A 20,101-nucleotide genomic window follows, 5' to 3' on the forward strand; every position below is an offset into this window, starting at 1 on the left:
ATGCACCCACACACTCCAATTCCATGCGCGTACATCCCTACCGCTAGAACTAAGACTATATCCAGAACCTGAAAGCATCCCCAATAACAATGGTACCATGACACCAACTACAATGCTCCTCCCCTTTTCTACCAAGTAAAGGAAGGACACTACCATAGAAAATTGCACCACTTACAATCTATATCTCGGGAAAATCAATAAACTCTCCTCCTCTACCACACAATAACACACCCATGTTAACTCACACCACATCACTAACCTAGCTCCAAACTAATTCACTGAATCACGCACCAATGAACAAGGCTGGGTATTCCAAACACCCGAGTAAACGACGAAACACGTGCACAACAATTGCCTATGCCGCCAACCCACAATTTGTCGCCTGTATTCGAATGGTCCACCTGACAAACCTCAACCGCTGAATGATTAAGCATGAAAACACATGCCACACAACTAGAAACATCACAGTCACCTAAACAACCACAACTACTCAAATCCCTGAAGCCACTAAAACCAACACTAAGATGTGCACCTCACACTAAAAAAAACAGCCTGGACATTCCGAACGTCCGGATAAAACACCACCCATTGAACTCAACCAGTGTGATATTGCTACCCCTTATTCGTTACCTGTGTTCCTCAAAACAACCTAACTGCTGCAAGTAATCATTTACATCACACACTCTAATTCATACCAGCACAAAACTATAAAAATCACCAAAATGTTAAATACCTAGCACGCCACAATTACTCCTTTTTTTTTTTATTTTTATACGGTTTATAATAAACCTTTAAAAAACAGAAAAGGAAAATATAACCCATCAGACAAACACAAGCGAGTTACAAGGCTTCACACTCGATCGATCCCAACTTCATACATCAAATGCGACCACAGGGACATGAACTTGGAGCAGTGATTAGACACGAGGCACGCTCGTAGTTTCTAAGTTGTATGTTCCCTCATCCTCAAGCTGTTCAAGTCGTGATGTCATAGCTTCCAAGAAAAAAGTTAACGCTAAAATTAGTCTTTGATCGGTTGCATCAAACATTAGTTGCCACCAGTCTTTTACACGATAGGTCGCTCTTTCCAACGCAATACTTCCAAATTGTCGAGTTCTATCCTCAGTGAGACCCACGCAAAATAGAACAAGATGTTTTAAAGTTTCTTTGGTTTCATTACACAATCGACAAAGATCAGAATGCAACTCATTTTTTGCCCAACAGTTAATTCTTTCGCGAGTTTTAAAAATATTGAAACGAAACATCATATACAATCTTCTTTTCCTTTCATCAGGAAATTGTTTCCAAGGAATGTGTATCTCGTTTAACGCTCGTTTTTCACCAGGAGCATCTTGCATAAGTTTATAGGTGCGTCTAAGATCACAGGTCTCACACCAATCGCGTCTCCAGAGTTTGTTTTTGACATGATCAGGATTAATATGAAGTGTGTCGAGGTCTGTGTCTTGTTCTATGAGCACGTTTTTATATCGTTGCACCCATAAATACAGTACAGAGTTCTTATTGGTTTCTCCTGGATTTGCAAGAATTTTAAACTGCAAGGTAAGATCTTTAAGAGACATTTTTCGAAACAAGGTCAATGAATTCCAAATCACTCTTGCATTAATAGATGTTAGACTCAGCTCATATCGTATACATGCAGAGGGAGTGCTTCTAGGTAAACCAAGGACTTTAGTCCAAAAGATGTTTTCGATCGAGTTCCACAAGTCGCTTGAGCAGCCAAAAGCACATTCTGCCCCATAGATTAAAGCTGGGGTGGCTTTTTGTTTGAAAAAGGATATAACTGGAAGCATGGAATACCTGCCATATTTCTTATGTAACACCATAGCCTGTGTAGCCAGTTGTCGGCACTTCAGTTTTGTTTGTTCCACCCATGGAGCATCGTTCAAGCTGGAACTAATCCTCATGCCTAGGTATTTGGTATCAGTGATAGAATGAAGTTGTATTTTTCCTATATGCCATTTAAAGGTGGGTTGCGTGATGATTTTTTGACCACGCAGATCTCTTAATGCAAGGATTTCCGATTTTGCAGCATTTATGCATAATTCATTTTTTTCAACATAACGTACCAATGCTGTTAATTTCCGTTGTAGACCAATTGGAGTTAGGTCTAACAAAATTAAGTCATCTGCATAAAGTAGATGACTCACGTGTGATCCGTTAACTTTTGGTGAAAATGATCCCTCTCCGTTAATTGTTTGGTCAATGTCATGAAGAAAGAAGTTGAAAATAATGGCGGCAAGAGGACATCCTTGTTTTACACCTCGAAAAGTCAGGATTGGTGTTGACAAATTCCCTTGGCGATCAAGACGTATTCTGACATTTGTCTCAGTGTGCAGGTCTTTTACTGCAGCAAGAAGGCTTGGAGGACACATTGTTTTTTCAAGTTTTGCCCAAAGTATATCCCTGTTTATACTGTCGAAGGCTTGGGATAGGTCAATTACTGCCAAGTAAATCTTGGTCCCAGTTCTTATTGCCTCCATTTTCAGGGTATTGACAATAAATAGATTCAGGCTGCATCCAACTCCTTTCACAAAGCCACTTTGTCTTTGATCAACAAAATGGTTTTGCTGAGACCATTTTAGAAACTTATTTTTTAACATGGTAGCATAAACCTTGCTTAAAACGTCGAGAAGCGCAATTGGGCGATAGTGTGCCGGGTTTAGTCTGTCGCCTTTTTTAAACACAGGAACAATTATAGCACTCTTCCAAGATGTTGGTGTCTCACATCTTGACACAATTTTCTTGAATAAGGTATTACAAAAGTTCGCCCAAATTTGTGGGTTTTCTTTCAAGGTAAAGTTGGTAAGACCATCAGGCCCAGGGGCACGTGAGGTACTTAAGTTGTTAATTGTTTCTAAAATATCTTCTTCTTGAAACTCCAGATCCCAGTGCTCCATTTTTGCCAGTCCAGATTCTATAGTAGAGCCTTTTTTTCCAAACAAGTTTTTATAGTAGGTTATCCAGACGCTCTCATTAACCATGTTAGTCTGTACAGCACTCTGAGGGCCAGAAAGATTATTTATTAGACTCCAGAAGTCGCGTGTATAACTACTTCCAAGTTTTGATAACATAAATTCAGCGTCAGATTGCAGCATGCATTTTTTGTGTTGTTTTATCCAGTTTTTGTAAGCTTGTTTTATGTTTTTGATCTTATTAACAGTTTCATTAGAAGACATTCCACTACACGTGCGTATGTCGCTTCTAATTTTACGCTTGCGTTTGGAAATTTCTAAGTCAAAAACGTGCAAGTTCTTAAAGCATCTGTTTTTCAATCCATGTTTTTTTTCCTTATATGTTTCCAATAAATCGGAGTATTCAAATTTATCTTTGTTTTCTTGATATGCATGGGTTATGCTCCGAGCCTCTTTTTCCGAAAGGCGTAACCGAACTCTATTTGATTCCAGTGTTAGATCAAAAGACCATTTATCGGAAAGGTTCTGTGATGAAACCGCAATCGTAATCGTCACAAGGTTGTGATCACTTTCCTTCATTTGCATAACCTGTAATTCCAAGACATTAATATGCACGCTCTCAGATACAAAAAAATAATCCAAAATGGATTCTTGTGCGTCCCTCATCCACGTGACTTTTGGTGGTATATCCCCATAGGTATGACCATTCAGCATGTGCATGTTTCTGTTTTCCATTTCTCCTAACCATAATTGGGCCACCTTTTCCAAGACAAAAGTTTTAGGTTTTTTTGATGGCACTGGTAAGCAATTTATGTTTAGGTCGCCACACAGCACTATGTTTGCTGCCCCATCTACCTCATAAATATTATCAATAATATTTGTTATTTGGTCAATGAAAATTGCGGCAGGAGAAACTTTATGTTGCCAATAAAGATTGAGGATATACAGGAAGTTCTTATTCTGTTTTCCAGATTTTCCACACTGAAGCACAGTTGTCTGAATATAGGGAGTGTGATTACAAGTTTCGAATATTCTGTAGCCCGAACTTTTTCGAACCAAAGTCATTAATCCTACAGTTGGTCTGCCAAGTTTTTTCTTAGTTGCAGGATTAAAAGCAATCTCAAAACCTTCTATTACCGGACATGTAGTCAGCCAGGTTTCCTGGGCACACATAATATCAATATTTTCTAACCAAGTGGATTTTTGCAAGTGCACATGGCCACGAGTATTCCAACTGGCTATCTTAGTTATAGGTTTTTTGCCGATTTGGCATTAGCTTTGTTGTTGAGAATTTTGAGAATTTATTGCTTTAGCGAGCCAGCTCCAGTCTTTAGAGGAATCAATTGCTCGGGCATTTTTTGGTTCAGTTACAACAGCCACAATTACTCACACATGCCTATCCCCACACTGCCCTCTCAAAACCAAATATTAACATCACTGCCAAATTATTTCTACACTTTAAAATTCTTAACATTTTTAAAAACTCTAAGTTATTTGGTTCTCCGACAATGGTACATATGTTCTATAAAAATAGGCACACAAAACAAATCCTTCCCCAAAAATTAAGCATAAAAGTCCTTTGAACAGTCCCCAAAGGTTGTGGAAAAATATTAGTGCAGACAAACTCTTCAACAACCTATTTTGAAATTCTGACCAAACCACTCCACTTTAAAGTCCATCTGTGGAAACAAATATTAGTCAAATGCATTACGTCCTATTCTTAAAAAAATTGCCAAACTGAAAAAATAAATAAATAGTACAGCAAACTAAACATTGCTATACTAATTTCCAATCTACCATGTAATTCACATAAAATTGCATTTCAACCTGTATTGTGTTAAGAGGCTACGACATTCCCACTTCATGCATTCACACACTCTCAGCTACACACAGGGATGTCTAAATCAAAAACAAGCCTCACATGACATCTATCAACAGTTAACTTTCTTTGTTATACCATAATATACAAAATCTCGAAGGCAAAGAAAACAAAACATTCCGTTTCTTGCATCTGCCATTCACATCTTTTAATAACAATACCTTTGGGGACACGACCCCACTCAGGAGTCCACCCCTTTAACTCAAAGTACCTCTGAAATACCCATTTCAGCAATTTGCATCTGTTTCTTCTTCAACTCCTTGAAATAAAAGGCAACACTGGGCAGAGACAGCAGCAAAAAAGCACCACAATGCCTCCAGGAGCCGTTCCCAAACAAAACACTCACAGCGACACAGCATCATCCAGCTCATGGATCCTGTGAAACCTTCAGGTACAGCATTTTCTAATTGTCAGCAAAATCTCATTTGGACTGGCTCCAAGCCCCTCCAATGTTGTACCATGAGCTCCCAGCCCATCTAATCACTGCAAGTGCTGACTTGGGCACTATGCCCCTCCAGCAATGCCATGTGCTCCAAGCCCCCAATTGTATTCACGGGCTACAAGTCTCTTGGGTGCAGGTATGGGATCCAAACCTGCTGAAATGCTGGAATGGCCCCCAGGACCCTCCTCTGCACCAGGTGCGCTTTGCACATTAGCCACCAATCTTCCATTTAACATCTAGGCGCAGCATAGGTTCCCAACCTCTTCTGATGCTACTGCCCTGGGCTCCAAGCCCCCAGCTGCACAGCATGGCTTCCTCATTATACAGGCGACTAGACCCCAGGCCTCTTCAAATTGCTACTGCCTTGGGCACCAAGCCCTCCATGCTGCAGCCTGGGTTACTAAATCCCATATTTATACCAGTCTGTGGGCCCTCAGCCCTTTCTAAGTCTCTTGATTTCCTCTGTGTTTGACCTGTCTTACTAGTGACAGGCCTGCTGGCCCCTGGCTCTGGTGCAGCCCCTTACTTTCTGCACCTGTGCCCCTTGCGCTGGGCCCTTCTGCGCCTACAGCATTAATCGCTCGCCCTACTTGGGTTGGGGGGAAGTGTATGTGCCATCTTCAATGCTGTCACCCCAGCACAGCCTGCATCCTCGTCGCCAATGTAGTGTCCTGGTCTCCCCACATATAACTGACCTTGGTTGATGTTCCAGCAACTTCTTTAAGTTCCAGTACATTGTGATAATCATAAAAAGTCCAGAACATCTGGGTTCAGGGCAATATACACCTGCATCCTCCCAGGTAGGCTTACATCTCTCAACTGACCAACATAGAACCCTCGAATCATATATCAACATTCTCACAACCCAGATTCTGTCACTCACTTAGCATTCTGATCCTTCTGCACAAGCAACAAAGAAACCTAATTACTACACCCACCAATGGTAAGGATCTGCACCATTCAAACAGCCAGTAGTTGTCCAATCAAGGACAATTGTGGGTTTCACTCATGCCCCACACCTACACTCACTGGAAATATGGATGATGAGTGGGACCAGACAGTCCCACTTCTTGGGCCACACGTACAAAAGCATCAGTAGCCGGCAAAAGCAGCAGCTTTCCCGGGCAAGTACGTAACCTTATATGGGATTTCCTGAGCTGGCAAGGCAGGAAGAAGGCAAACTACAAGTGAACGAGTCCTGGAATGGCCATTTTATGGCACTAACCATGTTTAGTAGTTAAGACGCGGTAAACCCAAATATGCACACTAGAAATAACGCAAACATGGTAAAAACATATCTGCTGCCACCAGCTTGTTTTTAGGCACATATAAAAATAAAACCAAATCCCAAGTGTAAAAAGCTAGGGTGATACAAAAGTATCCCCACTGCACTGATTTGTAAGATGCTGCATGCAATGTTAAGAAGCCACAAAAATGTAAAAGATAAACGGGAAATATAGTTTCCCAGTACGGATATTCTGAAGGACTGATTACCTTTGCCAAACCAAATGAGCAACCGGCAGAACAAAAAGTCAGAACAGGTTCAAAAACAATGTAAAAAGATGTGAGGTCCATACAAACTATGGAGGGAATGTTGCTAAAAAGGTCAATATTTCCTAACATGGGAGTAAAGGTAGTACCCAAATTGATAATTTACAAACGATTGTATGGTAAATCTGGCCAAATTCATCCACTACCTTTCGATAGTTTGTAAGCGATAAGTTTGGTTAATCAATACCAAACATGGGGAGCGTGGGTTGCAAGGGTGCCCACCCCCGTGTTTCCAGAGGCACAGGAACAAAAAAAGAAAAGCGGGCCCTGCAGCGTCTGATCTGGAGGGGACGGATCCGATGTTAGAGGGACTAAAAGCGGACATGTAAAAGGTAAGTAGCAGGTGGGTGGGGGAGTGTTTTGGGGAGGTGGGGTGTTTAAATTTGGTCCAATTTGGCCAGGGCAAAATTGTCTAATGGCCGAATTAACCACAATCAATTTAGCCGCGAACAATTGTGCCATGGTCAAATCGTATACATGAGTAATAGTATGGGGAGGGGAGTAACAGCACAGGCGGGAAGTGGAGGGGAAGAGGAGTGGAGTACTAAACAAAGGTTTGATGTGAGAACTAGGAGGAGTGAAACATCAGTGGACACTGATGGAGGGTGAGAGAGTTGAAGAGAAGAGTTGATTAAGTTCAAGGCACTGTCCGAATTCACCATTAGAACACTAACCCTCGGATAGAGTAGGGACAGTTAGGAAGTCCCTGGGGGATAGTAGATAGCTGGAATTTAGGGAACCACTCGTAATATAACAGTGCATAGACCAGTGTAAGTGATTAAACACTGGGGGCGGGGGTCAACATTCGATAGCACTAACCAGGGGTTATGGTCAACTGAGCTAGGTAGCAGGTTGAAAAAAAGACAAATGGGATAACCCTATGTCCCACAAATAGAAATGAAAACATTTGAACTGTCTATGACACTCAGAAGGTGCAGGTGTCGCAGATGACACAAATCACTCTTTCTACCTTGCTCTTGAGAGGAACTCCTTTACTGTTCATCCACTCTTACTCCTTGGAAAGTCAGGCAATAGTGCAAGTGGTCCGGCAACCAAGGGGTGTATTTGTATTATACACGCTAAAGTTAGGGTCTAGAAAAATCTTAATGGTAGAAGACATAAAAAAGGAAGTTCCTATGAATTTAAAAGTATGTCACAGGTTATGCAGATAAGCTAAGAAGCATTCAGATCAGGTGAGCAGAGTCTGGAGAGCGAAAGACTGCAAATGCAGGGGGACGGGCCTGTCCAAATGCAAGACTTTCTGCACTGCATGTTAACTTCCCCAGTACATTTCCCTGCTCATCAAGAGGTTTCTTATTCCTTGCATCAACAATGCAGACATATCTTGCAGTATGGGGGGAAAAGGGGAATTGGTTGTGTGAAAATATGGAGTTCTTTGGGAATTTCTCTGCAAGAGCAGCACCTTTTTTTCTTACTAGGTTCCACTTATTACGACACATTACATGACAACAGTGGGTGAATGACGTGGGATTTCTTGAAATGTAATTGCTGAGTGAGAAGCGTTTGGGTAGGTCTGTTCCTTTCCAATCGTATGGCTCTTTAGATAATGGGGGCCATGCAGGATTGGGAGGAGCCTTGTCTTTTTTCTATGTAATAGTGATGTCCAGCTCTGTGCGATGTTCTTTGTTGCTCATTTATCATGTGCCCACCATTTGATGAAGTCTCTGGGCTTAAAAAGTTAATGGAACTATCATCTCAGCATATTATTTTCAGTTAGTCCAGTAAAAGGTATCAAAGCTTGGATATGTTGGCGTTCTTTTACTAACTTGCCAGCACATATTTGCACTGCTTCAACAGGGGAGTCACGACTTAGGAAGGGGATAAAACCCTTCATAATGTTTTAGAAATATTGGAGAAACTGAACGGTCAAAAAATTGATTGAGAGGAAATCACACAACTTGAGAAGGATAAACAAAAAAGTCTAAATACAACGTATGTGTCCTAGGATTTTAGGGACTCCATAAACTGAAAATAGAACCTATAATTTTGCATTGGTGCAGGGTGCTAGGAGGGTGCATTTTTGTTCACTGTATAAAAGGTAGTGTCACCAGCTACACAATAAGAAGTGTGGGTTATGGGGAAGGGGCATTATAGTAGTTAAAAAGGTATACTAGATACTGCTCAAACCATAAACAGAAATCTTAAATTATAAACGTAACAATCCCATGATGGAAAAGTAAAAATGCAGTCTGCATTGTCAATGTTGATGCTGTGCTTTGGGAGGTCCAGGTGAAGTAGTCGACTAGGATTCCCACCATTTGAGGGACTATAGTTGACTTAACTGGACTACTTGTGAGATGAAGGGAATAGGACTTGCCTGTGATGGGCACATAAAACATTTTCAAATGCAAAAGTTTATACTGTTACCTTTTTTGGTGCCACAGGGGTTTTTGGTTCCTGTTTTTGCTTCTCCTTCTCAAGATGCACCTGTTGCAGTGTGATTTGTTCTGGAGGTCTTATCGCAGGCCTTCCGCCCTCCATTGGTTTCATTTCGGATCCTGAAAAATAAACCAGATATAATGTGAGCATACAGTGCCATGGTAAAATATGTTGCAGATGATGTAGATGAAGGATCACTGACCAAGGTCTGAAACATTTGCAAGTGATGCTGCTAACACACTCTTTGTATATCTCTCTGTATATCAAGAGATTAAAACATGCAACATATGATTAAAGCCCCATGATACCAGTGTAAAAGGTTGGTCAAGAAAATAAAATGGAGTCTTAACTTTGAACCCCCAAAGTTAAAAAGGTATGTTCATTTTACTACAGATTTGCTAAAGCACATACTAATCCATGCTCCACTAGATCAGGGTTTGTATGCAGTGATGGCTACCACATTTCCTGCTGTTTCATAGCACTGTAAATACTATTGCCAAACTCAGAGGGAGGATGTCAGCCCTCTGGATAATCCAGATCTCAACAGTGAACATTAACTAAAGAACTATTTAATTGGTTTTCAGGAAGACCGGATGATGCAAATTGCTTAATTTGCTGTGTGGCTTGTAGCATAGGCTCTTACTGCCTCTTCCCCGTCACATCTAAATTGCCTGGAGCAAGATGAGTGGAATGGAATAAGGTGACAAAGAGACCTGTTCTCAATGTTATCCTATAGAGGGTGAAGGTGAGGGACACTTCCGAAGGCTCCGAAGGGAAGGGTCCTCGAGACAGGGTTGGGACTAGTTGGTTTCACTAGTCCAAGGGCTGAAGCACCCGTCAGGGTCTTCGGAGTTCAGGTAAAGGAGCAGGGCTTCACCGAGATGACTACTAGAAGGCTGATGACCCACTTCAATAGTCATCCTCAGTTCTTCAGCATGGTACTCCCCTCAAGGGATTCTTGGCTCCAATGATGGTACAAAGGAATGGCCAGAGAGGTTCTCTTATTATCCAAAATCCAAGCTGGAAGCGAGTCCAAGCCCAACAATGGTAAAGATCTGCACCATTCAAACAACCAGTATTGTCCAATTAGGGACAACTACTGGTTTCACATTTGTCCCACAGCAAGGTTTTCTGACACCACCGATGTGGACTGGAACTATACAGAGCCAGCCCCCTTCCTGGCCACACAAACCCAATTACTAGTCCACGATTCCTGTAGCTTTGAACTTATAAGAACTTTCCTGACCTAATAGGGCAGGAAGAAGGCCAAACTTCAATATGGCTAAAGAACAAGTGAAAAATCTTGTGGCACAGCTATTTTAGGGCACTAGCCACGTTTAGTAACCATATGCGGTAAATGCAAATGTGCACACAAAAAAATTAAAAACTGGTAAAAATGTAACTGCTGCCACCAGACTGGCCTTATGTGCATACAAAAGCAACCAAAAGATCCCTGTGTAAAATGCTAGGGTGACACAAAAGAATCTCCATTGCTCTATATTGTAAGATGCAGAGTGCAATATAAAAACAGAAAAATTCCAAAAGGGAAACAAAGTTTCCCAGTACCGATGGTCTGGAGGACTGTTCGGTTCCCCCATAACAAATTAGCAAAAGGGAAGTGAAGCTGAAGGCTTTGCTTCCCTTTAAGAAGTCCAGACAGCATTAAAAACAGAACAAAATGAATGGAGTACCATAGGAAACTATGGAGGGAATGTTGCTAAAAGACAATATTTCCTAACAGCGAGGAGAAATGGCTTCCTGTTCCTGCTTATTCAGAGTGCTTCCAGTGTCTGGATCTTCAACCAGAGGTCAGACAGGTTGTTCCTACTGGTCCAGGGGTTAAAGCACTGTTGAAGGTCTTCTTGAGACCTGCAGAGAGATAGAGGGCCTTGTGGTGCAAGGGAAGAAATATCTGCTGGCGATCTTCAAATAACACGTTCCTGGTCTTCTGCAGACTGCTCTCCTTCATAGGGGTCTTAGAACCAAAGTATGCAGGCACATCATGCAAGTCAACACAAAGTAGCTAAAAACAACGAGTCCCTACTGCACTTCACTGAAACTGAGGTCTACAGGAAAAGAATAATGTAGAATGCTATGGAGAATAGATCTCCAGCACTGATAGCCATAGGCACTGATCAGAGCCCCTAAAACAGGGACGTGGAGCAAACAGGCAAAACATATCACCAAAAGTCAGGAAAGGTTCAAAACAGCAGAACGTATGCCGTTCCATTGATGTCTGTTAAGATGGATTTCTTGAATCTGACCCGGTGGACAGATTTCAGGAGGCCACCCTAATGGGGTAACTCCGAGATGTTAGCCAAAACCCAATCAATGTAGCAGAGGAGAGCACCGGAGGCTATTCTCAGGAGTGTGAAAATGAGGTGCACAATGAGTCCACACAGTGAAGCACACAATTCAAATTACACAGGCAAGTACAAAAATACTATATTTATTCTAGGTCCAAAACACACACTAGGAAATGAAACAAGCAGGTGATAATATAGCACAACACTTAGTTATAAACATATATTCATAAGAAATGTGCCTTAAGATCAGAAGTCCAAGCCCCATCAAGAGTGGGTGGGGCTTTGTGCCCAAGAGTCGCAATGCCTATCTCCACAAAGTGTTATTGTGTTGGTGAAAAGTTCTAGAGAAGATAGATGTTCAACAAAACCTACTGATAAGTAAAAACGTGTTTCTATCTTTCAGGCACAACTGTTTTACACGCGACAATCAAAAAGCAGTGGAATGGAATAGCTAAGGTTTATGCTAAGGAGAATGGGGAGGACGGTGGAGAGACAAATGCAATGCGTTTTCTTGACCTCCTGAGTCTGATTTTCCCAGAGCACGGGGGTGGCAGTGAGGGGAATGCTGGAGGTAGGATTTTCAGCCGTTGTTTCGAGTGAGGTGCCCAGGAGTGGCGGGTGCAAGGATTCTTCTGGTCAGTTCAAGGAGCAGAGTGCAACTTTGGCGATGAAATGCAGAAGACACTGATGAAGACCTCTTCAGGACACTTGACCAGACGGTGGAACGCGGGTCCAGCGACTGCCACTGTGCACAGTTGATGGAGGCGTCCTTCCAGTCGCAGTTGAAAACCTTCCAGAACAGGATCCCTTGAAGCTGGGAGGCTGACATTCGACCGGAATGAGAGTTACACCACTAGCTGGCGACGAACACAGAATAGCGACTGTTATCGCAAGGTATCTGTTGGGTATTATTTGCACAGAACTGGTGAATGTTCCTGAACTGGGTCAACCCCAGAACATTTTGCTTTATTAGAGGGATATTTTTCCTTAATACCTCAGTGAGTGGGAACCTTTTTCCACACTCACATAATCTTGAACTCTTTTTATGGGTGTCATTTTTAAGACTCTCCATAGTGTCTTTTTATAGTTATTCCCTTTAACAACTTACTGGCAATAAGTGCCTGTTGTTGCTGGGTTATCCTAGGGGCTCCCCCCTTTTAACTTTCATGTGCTAACCTTGAGTGAACTACAGTTCCCAAGGGTAGAAAGGCTCTTTGGATCCCTTTTAAATTTTGTTAAGTGACACCAGCACACCCCACCTTATGTGGAGTGCTGGGGAGATGCAATGTATCCCCTTCCATGTTAAAACTAACAATTCTGTTACAGTGACAAGCTTACCTTCAATGGCTGGTGGCAGTGATAAATTGTATTAATTTGGTGCACCTTTTGTTCACAGCTGCAGTAAAGGGACCTACGGGTGTCCTTTTTACTAAAATGGGCAGGTCTTTTTCCCCCGCCATTTTTAGTGTTTCTTCTTGTTTCTTGTTCCTTCCCCTGACATCCAGGGTGGGAAATTCCTGTGTGTGATTTTTGTCTTCAGCGGGAGTCCCCTGTACTCCCCGCCCAGCCTCCAGTCAGTCTCTCTGTGAGAGCAGGAAGTAAGGGAGGAGTCCAAAACTCCCCAGCCCTTTGTCTTACGCCTTGCTTGAATGTGGACAAATCCCAGTGGGGGGCAGGATGTCCTGATTGCACAACCGGACCACCCCTTCTTGTCCTGACTGGACAACCGGACCGCCCCTTCTTGTCCTGACTGGACAACCGGACCGCCCCTTCTTGTCCTGACTGGACAACCGGACCGCCCCTTCTTGTAAAATGCAGCGAGAGAATGCAGAGGTTGTGCTAAAATTCCTGATAAATACTGCGAACCTGGAAGCTGAAGATCTGTCGACCACTGGAACTTAAACCGAAGAGGAATATGAAGGAAAAGCGGCTGAGACCATTTCCAGCGACCGGAGGGCCTGCTGTGTAACCGGAGCCTGCTGTAGCTCTTCCCTCCAATCATCCTGGTGCCTCCGAAAACGACGACCCCGATCAACAGCCTAATGAGACCCACATTTTTTAAGGAGACCTGTATTTTGAGCCATCCCACGCGTTGCTGCGACCATGCGTTGTTGCAATACCCCAAAACCCTGGGACCTGGAGCCATTGTGCGGTGCATGGTATTCTGATTTCGGAATCTCACTGAAACTTCGTGGGCATCCTGGTGGATCTCCAGAGACACAAATCGAGTCCAAAAAGCACCCTCACCAGAGTGCTGGATCTTTACAACAACGAGAATTCAATCGCGATTTTCTGTTTTATTCTGTGCTCCATGAAAAGGCACCAAATCTGCAGAACCGCATTTAGCTGCAAGGGAAACCTTGCCTAGAGCCTTGTTCGTGGATCCCGGCTGCAAGGTCCCTTCTGAGGTCTTATTTTCAATCACCACGACAGGGAATCCAATGACCGGGTTATTTGGCTGTGTTAGGACAGTTTTTTGGAAGCCCAACTAAGGGTTTAGTAAAACCATTCAACTGAGGCAGCACAAGACTCCACTCTTAGTATAAGGCTGTACGACCAGAGTTCATGGTAGTGTAGACAGAGCAGCCAGGCTTATCTTAGGAGGGAGAGAGGGCTGTAGAATCAGTACAAGTGAAATTGTAACACAAATGATCCACAGAAATACTAAGCACTAAAACATTATATGAAATCCCAGTATAAAAACACAACACTATATTTGAAAGTACACAGACCCAAGTATAGACCTTATTTGAAGTACCTAACAGTAGTTCTAGGCAAGTCAAAACCTTTTCATACACATTCAGTATAGGTCAAGCCTATTCTTACATTCAGTAATGCAAGGGCAGTAGACCCTTCCAGTTGTATAATGAGGTGCAGTAGAAACCTATAACTACTTTTGTCATAACACAGTTATACTAGGTGAGTAAAACCTAAGGATGTAATATACAATTACAGGTGCTTTTGAAATCAAGGAACCCCAGATTGAATTAAGCAGTAACTCTTGTAACTTATTTTGGAAGGCACACAGCTAACACAAGGTAAGTAAAACCCATATACTTTATTAACCTCACAATGAAGGGGAAAGTAAAACCCAATGTCACACTTTACTGACTGACTCAGTTATTCTAGCTGATGCACTATGCTTAAAAGTATGGTTAACATCTTTTCTTCCTTTGTAACTGTTTTGCAGTCTAAATAGAAAGTAGACGTGAAGGTATTTTATTCTCCTGTGATTAGGTTGTGCCTCTTCCCAAAAATAAAGTGTTGGCATCACCAGATTAGTCCTTTGAGGATAATTGTATGAGTGTCCCCCAACTGGGTATTGTTTCCCCTAACTTGCTGCTAGCCTGTCCTTAATAAGTCTGTATTAGGTTGTTGCCTACCTAGAATACCGGAGTCATTCAGTAAAGTGTAAAATTGGGTTTTACTTTGACCTTCATGGTGAGGTTAAACCAAGTATGTGGGTTTTACTGAACTAGTATAACTGTTATGACAAAAGTAGTTTTGGGTTTTTACTGCACCTAGAATAAGTGCTCCACTATTCACCAAAAGTATATTGTCCAGTTGACTTATTAAGTGATTTGCACTGAGAATCATTATACAACTGGAAGGGCCTACTGCCCTTGCCGTGAGGGAGTTTATGACTATCGCGAGTGAGAACAAAAAGGGAAAGTAGTAAAACGTCTATGTTCCTTCCATCCAAGTGGGGATGAAGGGTGGGTGCATGTGAATCTAAGCAGATACAATAATCAGAAATGCTTTTACGGTAATTAAAGCATGACTTCTGATGCTTGTTAATCTGCTTAGAATCACATGCTTTGCATAGACTAACAAGCAGTACCCGGAGTTGGAGGTGGGTTGTGAGAAAGAACAGTAGTGAAAAGATGTCTTAGTGCTGTCTGTCTCACCTGAGAATCAGACCTAGAATGAGTGTCTAGGTAATAGTGTATTGTAAAGGTGTGTACAGAACTCCAGGTTATGATATGATATTTTATTTATATTGCGCTCGTACACAGGTGTTTGAGCGTGGCAAGGGAGGGGGACAGGGGAGAACAAAACAACGATCTTACTAGGCCCAGTGACATTGAGAACGTGCAAGTGCCGCTTTGCAAATGGACTCTAGGTGAACATTTGCAATGAATGCTATGGAAGCTCTAGGACCTCGAGTAGAATACGCTCTAGGCTTGAAGGGCAGTTCTCTCTTAGCAAGAGTGTCACAGAGTGCGACACATTTGACAATCCACCTAGAGGTCGTAGATTTGGAGACAGGGTCTCCTTCTCTACCTGCTGCCACCGAAATAAAACCGATTTGTCTTTCTTAGTGGTTGAGTTCTTTTCACGTAAAACATGACTGCTCTGCGTTCATCCAGTGTGTGCAGGCTTCTCTCCCCCCCCCAATGTTTGAGGGGTTCTGAAAGAACGTTGGTAGTTCTATGGATTGGTTCACATGGAACTTTGAAATTAATTTAGGCGCAAACCTAGAGTGCGTGCGCAGAACCACCTTAGCTATGAACTGTAACAAAGGAGTCTAGAACTGAGAGCGCTTGTAGTTCACTGACTCTCCTAATGGAAGTAATGGCTATTAAAGAGTCAGTCTTGTAGGTGAGATCTTTGAGACTTGCTTTATGCCTGGGCTCGAAAGGAGACCTCATAAGTCTAGTCAAAACCACGTTAAGGTCCCATCCGGGATCTGGGTTAGAAATGGGAGGGTGAATTCTCTTTACTCCCTCCATGAAAGCCTTAATAACTGGTATCTTCCACCACAACACCTTTTGTTGTGTTGTAGTGTAGGCTGAAAGAGCAGCTAAGTGAACTTTTAGAGAGTTAAAGACCAGGCCTGAGTCAAGTAAATGAGTCAGATACAAGACGATAGGTCTAGGAGAGCAGTCAATGGGGTTGATGCTCTTAAAGTTGCACCAGATGCAAAACACTTCGGCTTACTGGAATAGCAATATTGTGTGTTAGGTTTTCTTGCCTCACTGATTATGTCCATACATCTCTGAGGGAGTAACAGGTGCCTGAAATCTATGACCTCAGGAGCCAGGCCGCCAAATTCAGTGTCTGCGGGCATGGGCGATGTTTCTTGAAGTTTCTCCACTTTGTCTTGCGAAAACATGTTGTACTGGCAAGGCAGTTTCATTGGAATGAGATAGGGACATCTCCATCAAATGAGCTAACCTTGGTTGGCGGGCCCACATGGGGGCCACCAATATCATTGTTACTGGTTCCTGGTACATCGTGTGCACTATTTTCATTGGTAGGGGAGTCGGGGGGCATGGGGGGGGGGGGTCATAGCGTAAAAAAAATTTCCCTGACCATGTTATCCAGAGTCCATTACCCTTGGAACGGTTCTGGGGGTACGTGAAGGCGTAATGTTGGCATTGAGCGTTCTCCAGAGTTGCGAACAAGTAGATCTCTGGGAAGCCCCATTCTGCGAAGACGGAGACAATGTCTTTGTGTAATCGTCATTCGAACTCCATGGGTAGTAGGAAACCTGTGCTGAGTATGTCTGCCAGAAGACTGAGTTCCCCCGGAACATGTTTTGACAACAGGAACATGTGTTTGAGAGCCCACTTCCAAATGTTCTGGGACAGTCTGGACAGCCCTTGAGAGTCAGTGCCCCCTTGCTTGTTCAGATAGTACATGTGGTGCTGTCTGTGAAAATCAGGACCGTCTTTCCTTGCAGTTGTTTCTGGAAAGCTTTCTGTGCTTTGATTACTGCTAACAGTTCCAACAGGTTTATGTGGTTGGATCGTATGTCTGACTACCAAACTCTGCGCTGTCTGTTGAAACCGGTGAGCTCCCCACCATGTGAGAGATGCGTCTGTAGTTAGAGTGGCCTCCACTGCAGGGCTGGTGCAGAATTTCTCCTTCAAGAGGTTCTACCTCAACCACCACCGTAGTGAGAGAACGAGGGCTGACGAGACAACCACTAGATCGTACCATTGGCTGTTGGCCTGACACCACTGGCTGTTGAGCCACTCCTGCATTGGACGCAAACTAAATAAATGCATGATGCCATCATTCCCAACAGTCGTATAGCATTGTGTACTGTCACCTCTCAACTGGATACATATTGAGGGATCTGCAACAGCATATTTTGGACCTTATCGTTGGAGGGGAAGATCAGGCCGCCCTTTGTTCGAATTAGAGCCCCTAGGAATTGCTTGACCTGACTGGGGTCTAGGCTGGATTTCCTCTTGTTGATTGAGAATCCCAGACTGAATAGAAGATCTATAGTTCTTTGGGTATTTGACAGACATGTTTCGGAGGAGTCCCCTGTTATGAGCCAGTCGTCGAGGTAATGATAAACTGGAATGGATTGCCTGCGCAGGTGTGCTGCTGGCACTGCCAGTACCTTTGTAAATTGGTGCAGAGGCTATGCCGAAGGGTAGTACCTTGAACTGATAAGGCTTGTCTTGTATTATAAATCTGAGGTATGTTCTGTGCGCTGTGTTAGGGAGAAATCTCTGTTTAGGCTGAATTTCCTAACCTAGTGAGTCCCCCAGCAGCTTTGCTGGATTTTTGGGGTTTATTTTTTTCTCCTGCCAAGAGTGAGACTCTTTTACCCTCACTCTTGGACATGATTTGAGTGCGTTTCTTTGAATCTAGAAGTGTTTAATGGGCTATGGGGTCTTTTACTCCATAGGGCTTCATGTGTTTTTGTGATGTGTGTTACACAGCACCCTCAGTGCAGTGACACAGGGGTGTCATAGTGACCCCCCAGTATAGACTCCATACCCTGGGACTGACTGTCTCCTAGGGCATGTAAAGTCACCATTGACTTAACTAGTCTTAAATTCTGAACAGAACCAGTACAAACCATCATATTGTGGACGTACTGGCTGGGGCAATTCGATTGCCCCAGGGTCTGTTAGTCGAGGGGGCACGTCTCCGTGCCCCCTGATTGAGTTTTGGCTGGTGGCAGTGGATACTACTTGTTATATTCAACCGCAAATATTTTCCTATGGGATTTCCCATTGTTTTAGGCTACTATCTTTATTTAATTATTTACGGTAGCCTCGAACATACCGCCGGTTTATTTAATTAATATTAATTCTCCGGTTGGTATTTTTTGCCAAAACTTGATTCTAAAAGGGCGTTTGTGTTCTCTTCTGCGACTCCAACCCAAGTCGAGCCCTTTGTTCCAAATTTTGGAGGGCTTCTCCACAGAAGCCCTCCAAAGTGGTGCCACTCTGTCTGGGGTACTTAGGAGGGGTGGAGAGAAATTTAGGCACCCTGGACTGAGTTGCCTAGGCAACTCAAGTCGCACTCCATCCTGATTGGCCCAAGTGGTGAGCCGGCCGGCTCACTACTTGGCATGTTTGAGTAACAGCTAGGCTGAGTGAATGGGGGTTTGCTGCATAAAAGCAGGGCTTTGGGGACTGGAACTTCAGAAGTCGCCACAGGACCTAAGAATCCGACGAGGGAGAAGCTGAGCCGACCTGCCACGACACCACCACCGGTGGAGCCCTGGACTGCCTCACCACTTTTCCCAACGACAGAGGAGATCTCCCGGAGAGTCTTCTTCCTTTGACTGGTGGGGATAACCAGTTTCACCGTCTTTTCGCTTTCCCGACGTACCTTGTGGCCGCCTTGCCCGTGCCAAGCACCCCGGCAACCGGGATACCACGTTTTACCACGACCGCGAAACAAAGGTACCACCTTTAACCGGAAAACTCTGCGGCTGGTTTCTGCCCTGGTAGTGCAACGACCTTCATCTTTCCTCCAAGTCGAGATCTTCTCTTCCCCTGGGCGACGACGCAACTTGCACCCACTACCAGGAACTGCCACCGCTGGAGGATCCTTCCCACTTAAGGTACCGTGTCCCGCCTGGCTTCCCTTGCTACCGACTGTACGGGGTAGATTTAGCCCCCGGCTTTCGAACCTGGGTTAGCCTGGGACACCCTGGCTAAACTTTCCTAAACCTCTCTAAACTCTTTTTGAACCCTCTGCAAGACTTTCTAAGCCTAGTGTAACTGTGTGATCTTGGGCGCATTTGTGCTCTGCTCTCTCTAAGAGTGGGCCCAGCCTTTGGACTTTGGCTCACCAGTGACTTTTGCTCTTCTGCCTTGCTTGTAGTGTTCCTGAACCTTAGAGTGGTGTACCTTTCCATATTCTGTCTTTCTCCCCCCCTTTTCTCACAAACTTATTGGAGTGCAATCTATTTAAGCGCACACCTCTGTATGAAAATAAGTGGTGTTTTACTGTGACTTATCTGATAAGGAAAAAGGGGTGTACATATTACAATAGTAACTGTTGAGAATATTTTACAATAAGAGTGCTGGAGTGTTTCAAACTGTGTTTTTAAATAAATAATTATATAGTTTGATACCAAAGCTCTGGTCAGCGTTTGCTTGTATTGTTGTATCTGAGTGCCTATTGTATATACTTTGCATGCTGCCTAACTCTTCTTGAGGGAAGTCTGACTGCTCAGCCACAGCTACCAGGTAAATCTGGGTGGTACAGACTGCTACCAAGTGGGTTTACTGCCAACACTTGTAATATTAAATCTTTTGCAGTGGTCCCTAAGGGAACTGCACAGGTTTCTGCCTAACACGCTGGCAACACTGAAATACAGAAGTATGCA

The 20,101-nt window shown here is 43.4% G+C and overlaps 1 protein-coding gene across 2 annotated transcripts in view; it reads right to left on the minus strand.

Moving 5' to 3' along the window:
- BRD4 (bromodomain containing 4) overlaps positions 1-20,101 on the minus strand; it is a 1,521,397-nt gene that overhangs the window by 243,420 nt on the left and 1,257,876 nt on the right. For both annotated transcript variants that reach the window (XM_069603884.1, XM_069603885.1), the window contains one exon: positions 9,194-9,324. In XM_069603884.1, coding sequence (XP_069459985.1) covers positions 9,194-9,324 — 131 coding nt within the window. The remainder of the gene's footprint in view (positions 1-9,193; positions 9,325-20,101) is intronic.

The sequence above is a fragment of the Ambystoma mexicanum genome, chromosome 3q, assembly GCF_040938575.1.
Source record: "Ambystoma mexicanum isolate Mex_15411 chromosome 3q, UKY_AmexF1_1, whole genome shotgun sequence".
In the NCBI taxonomy this organism is placed as follows: domain Eukaryota; kingdom Metazoa; phylum Chordata; class Amphibia; order Caudata; family Ambystomatidae; genus Ambystoma; species Ambystoma mexicanum.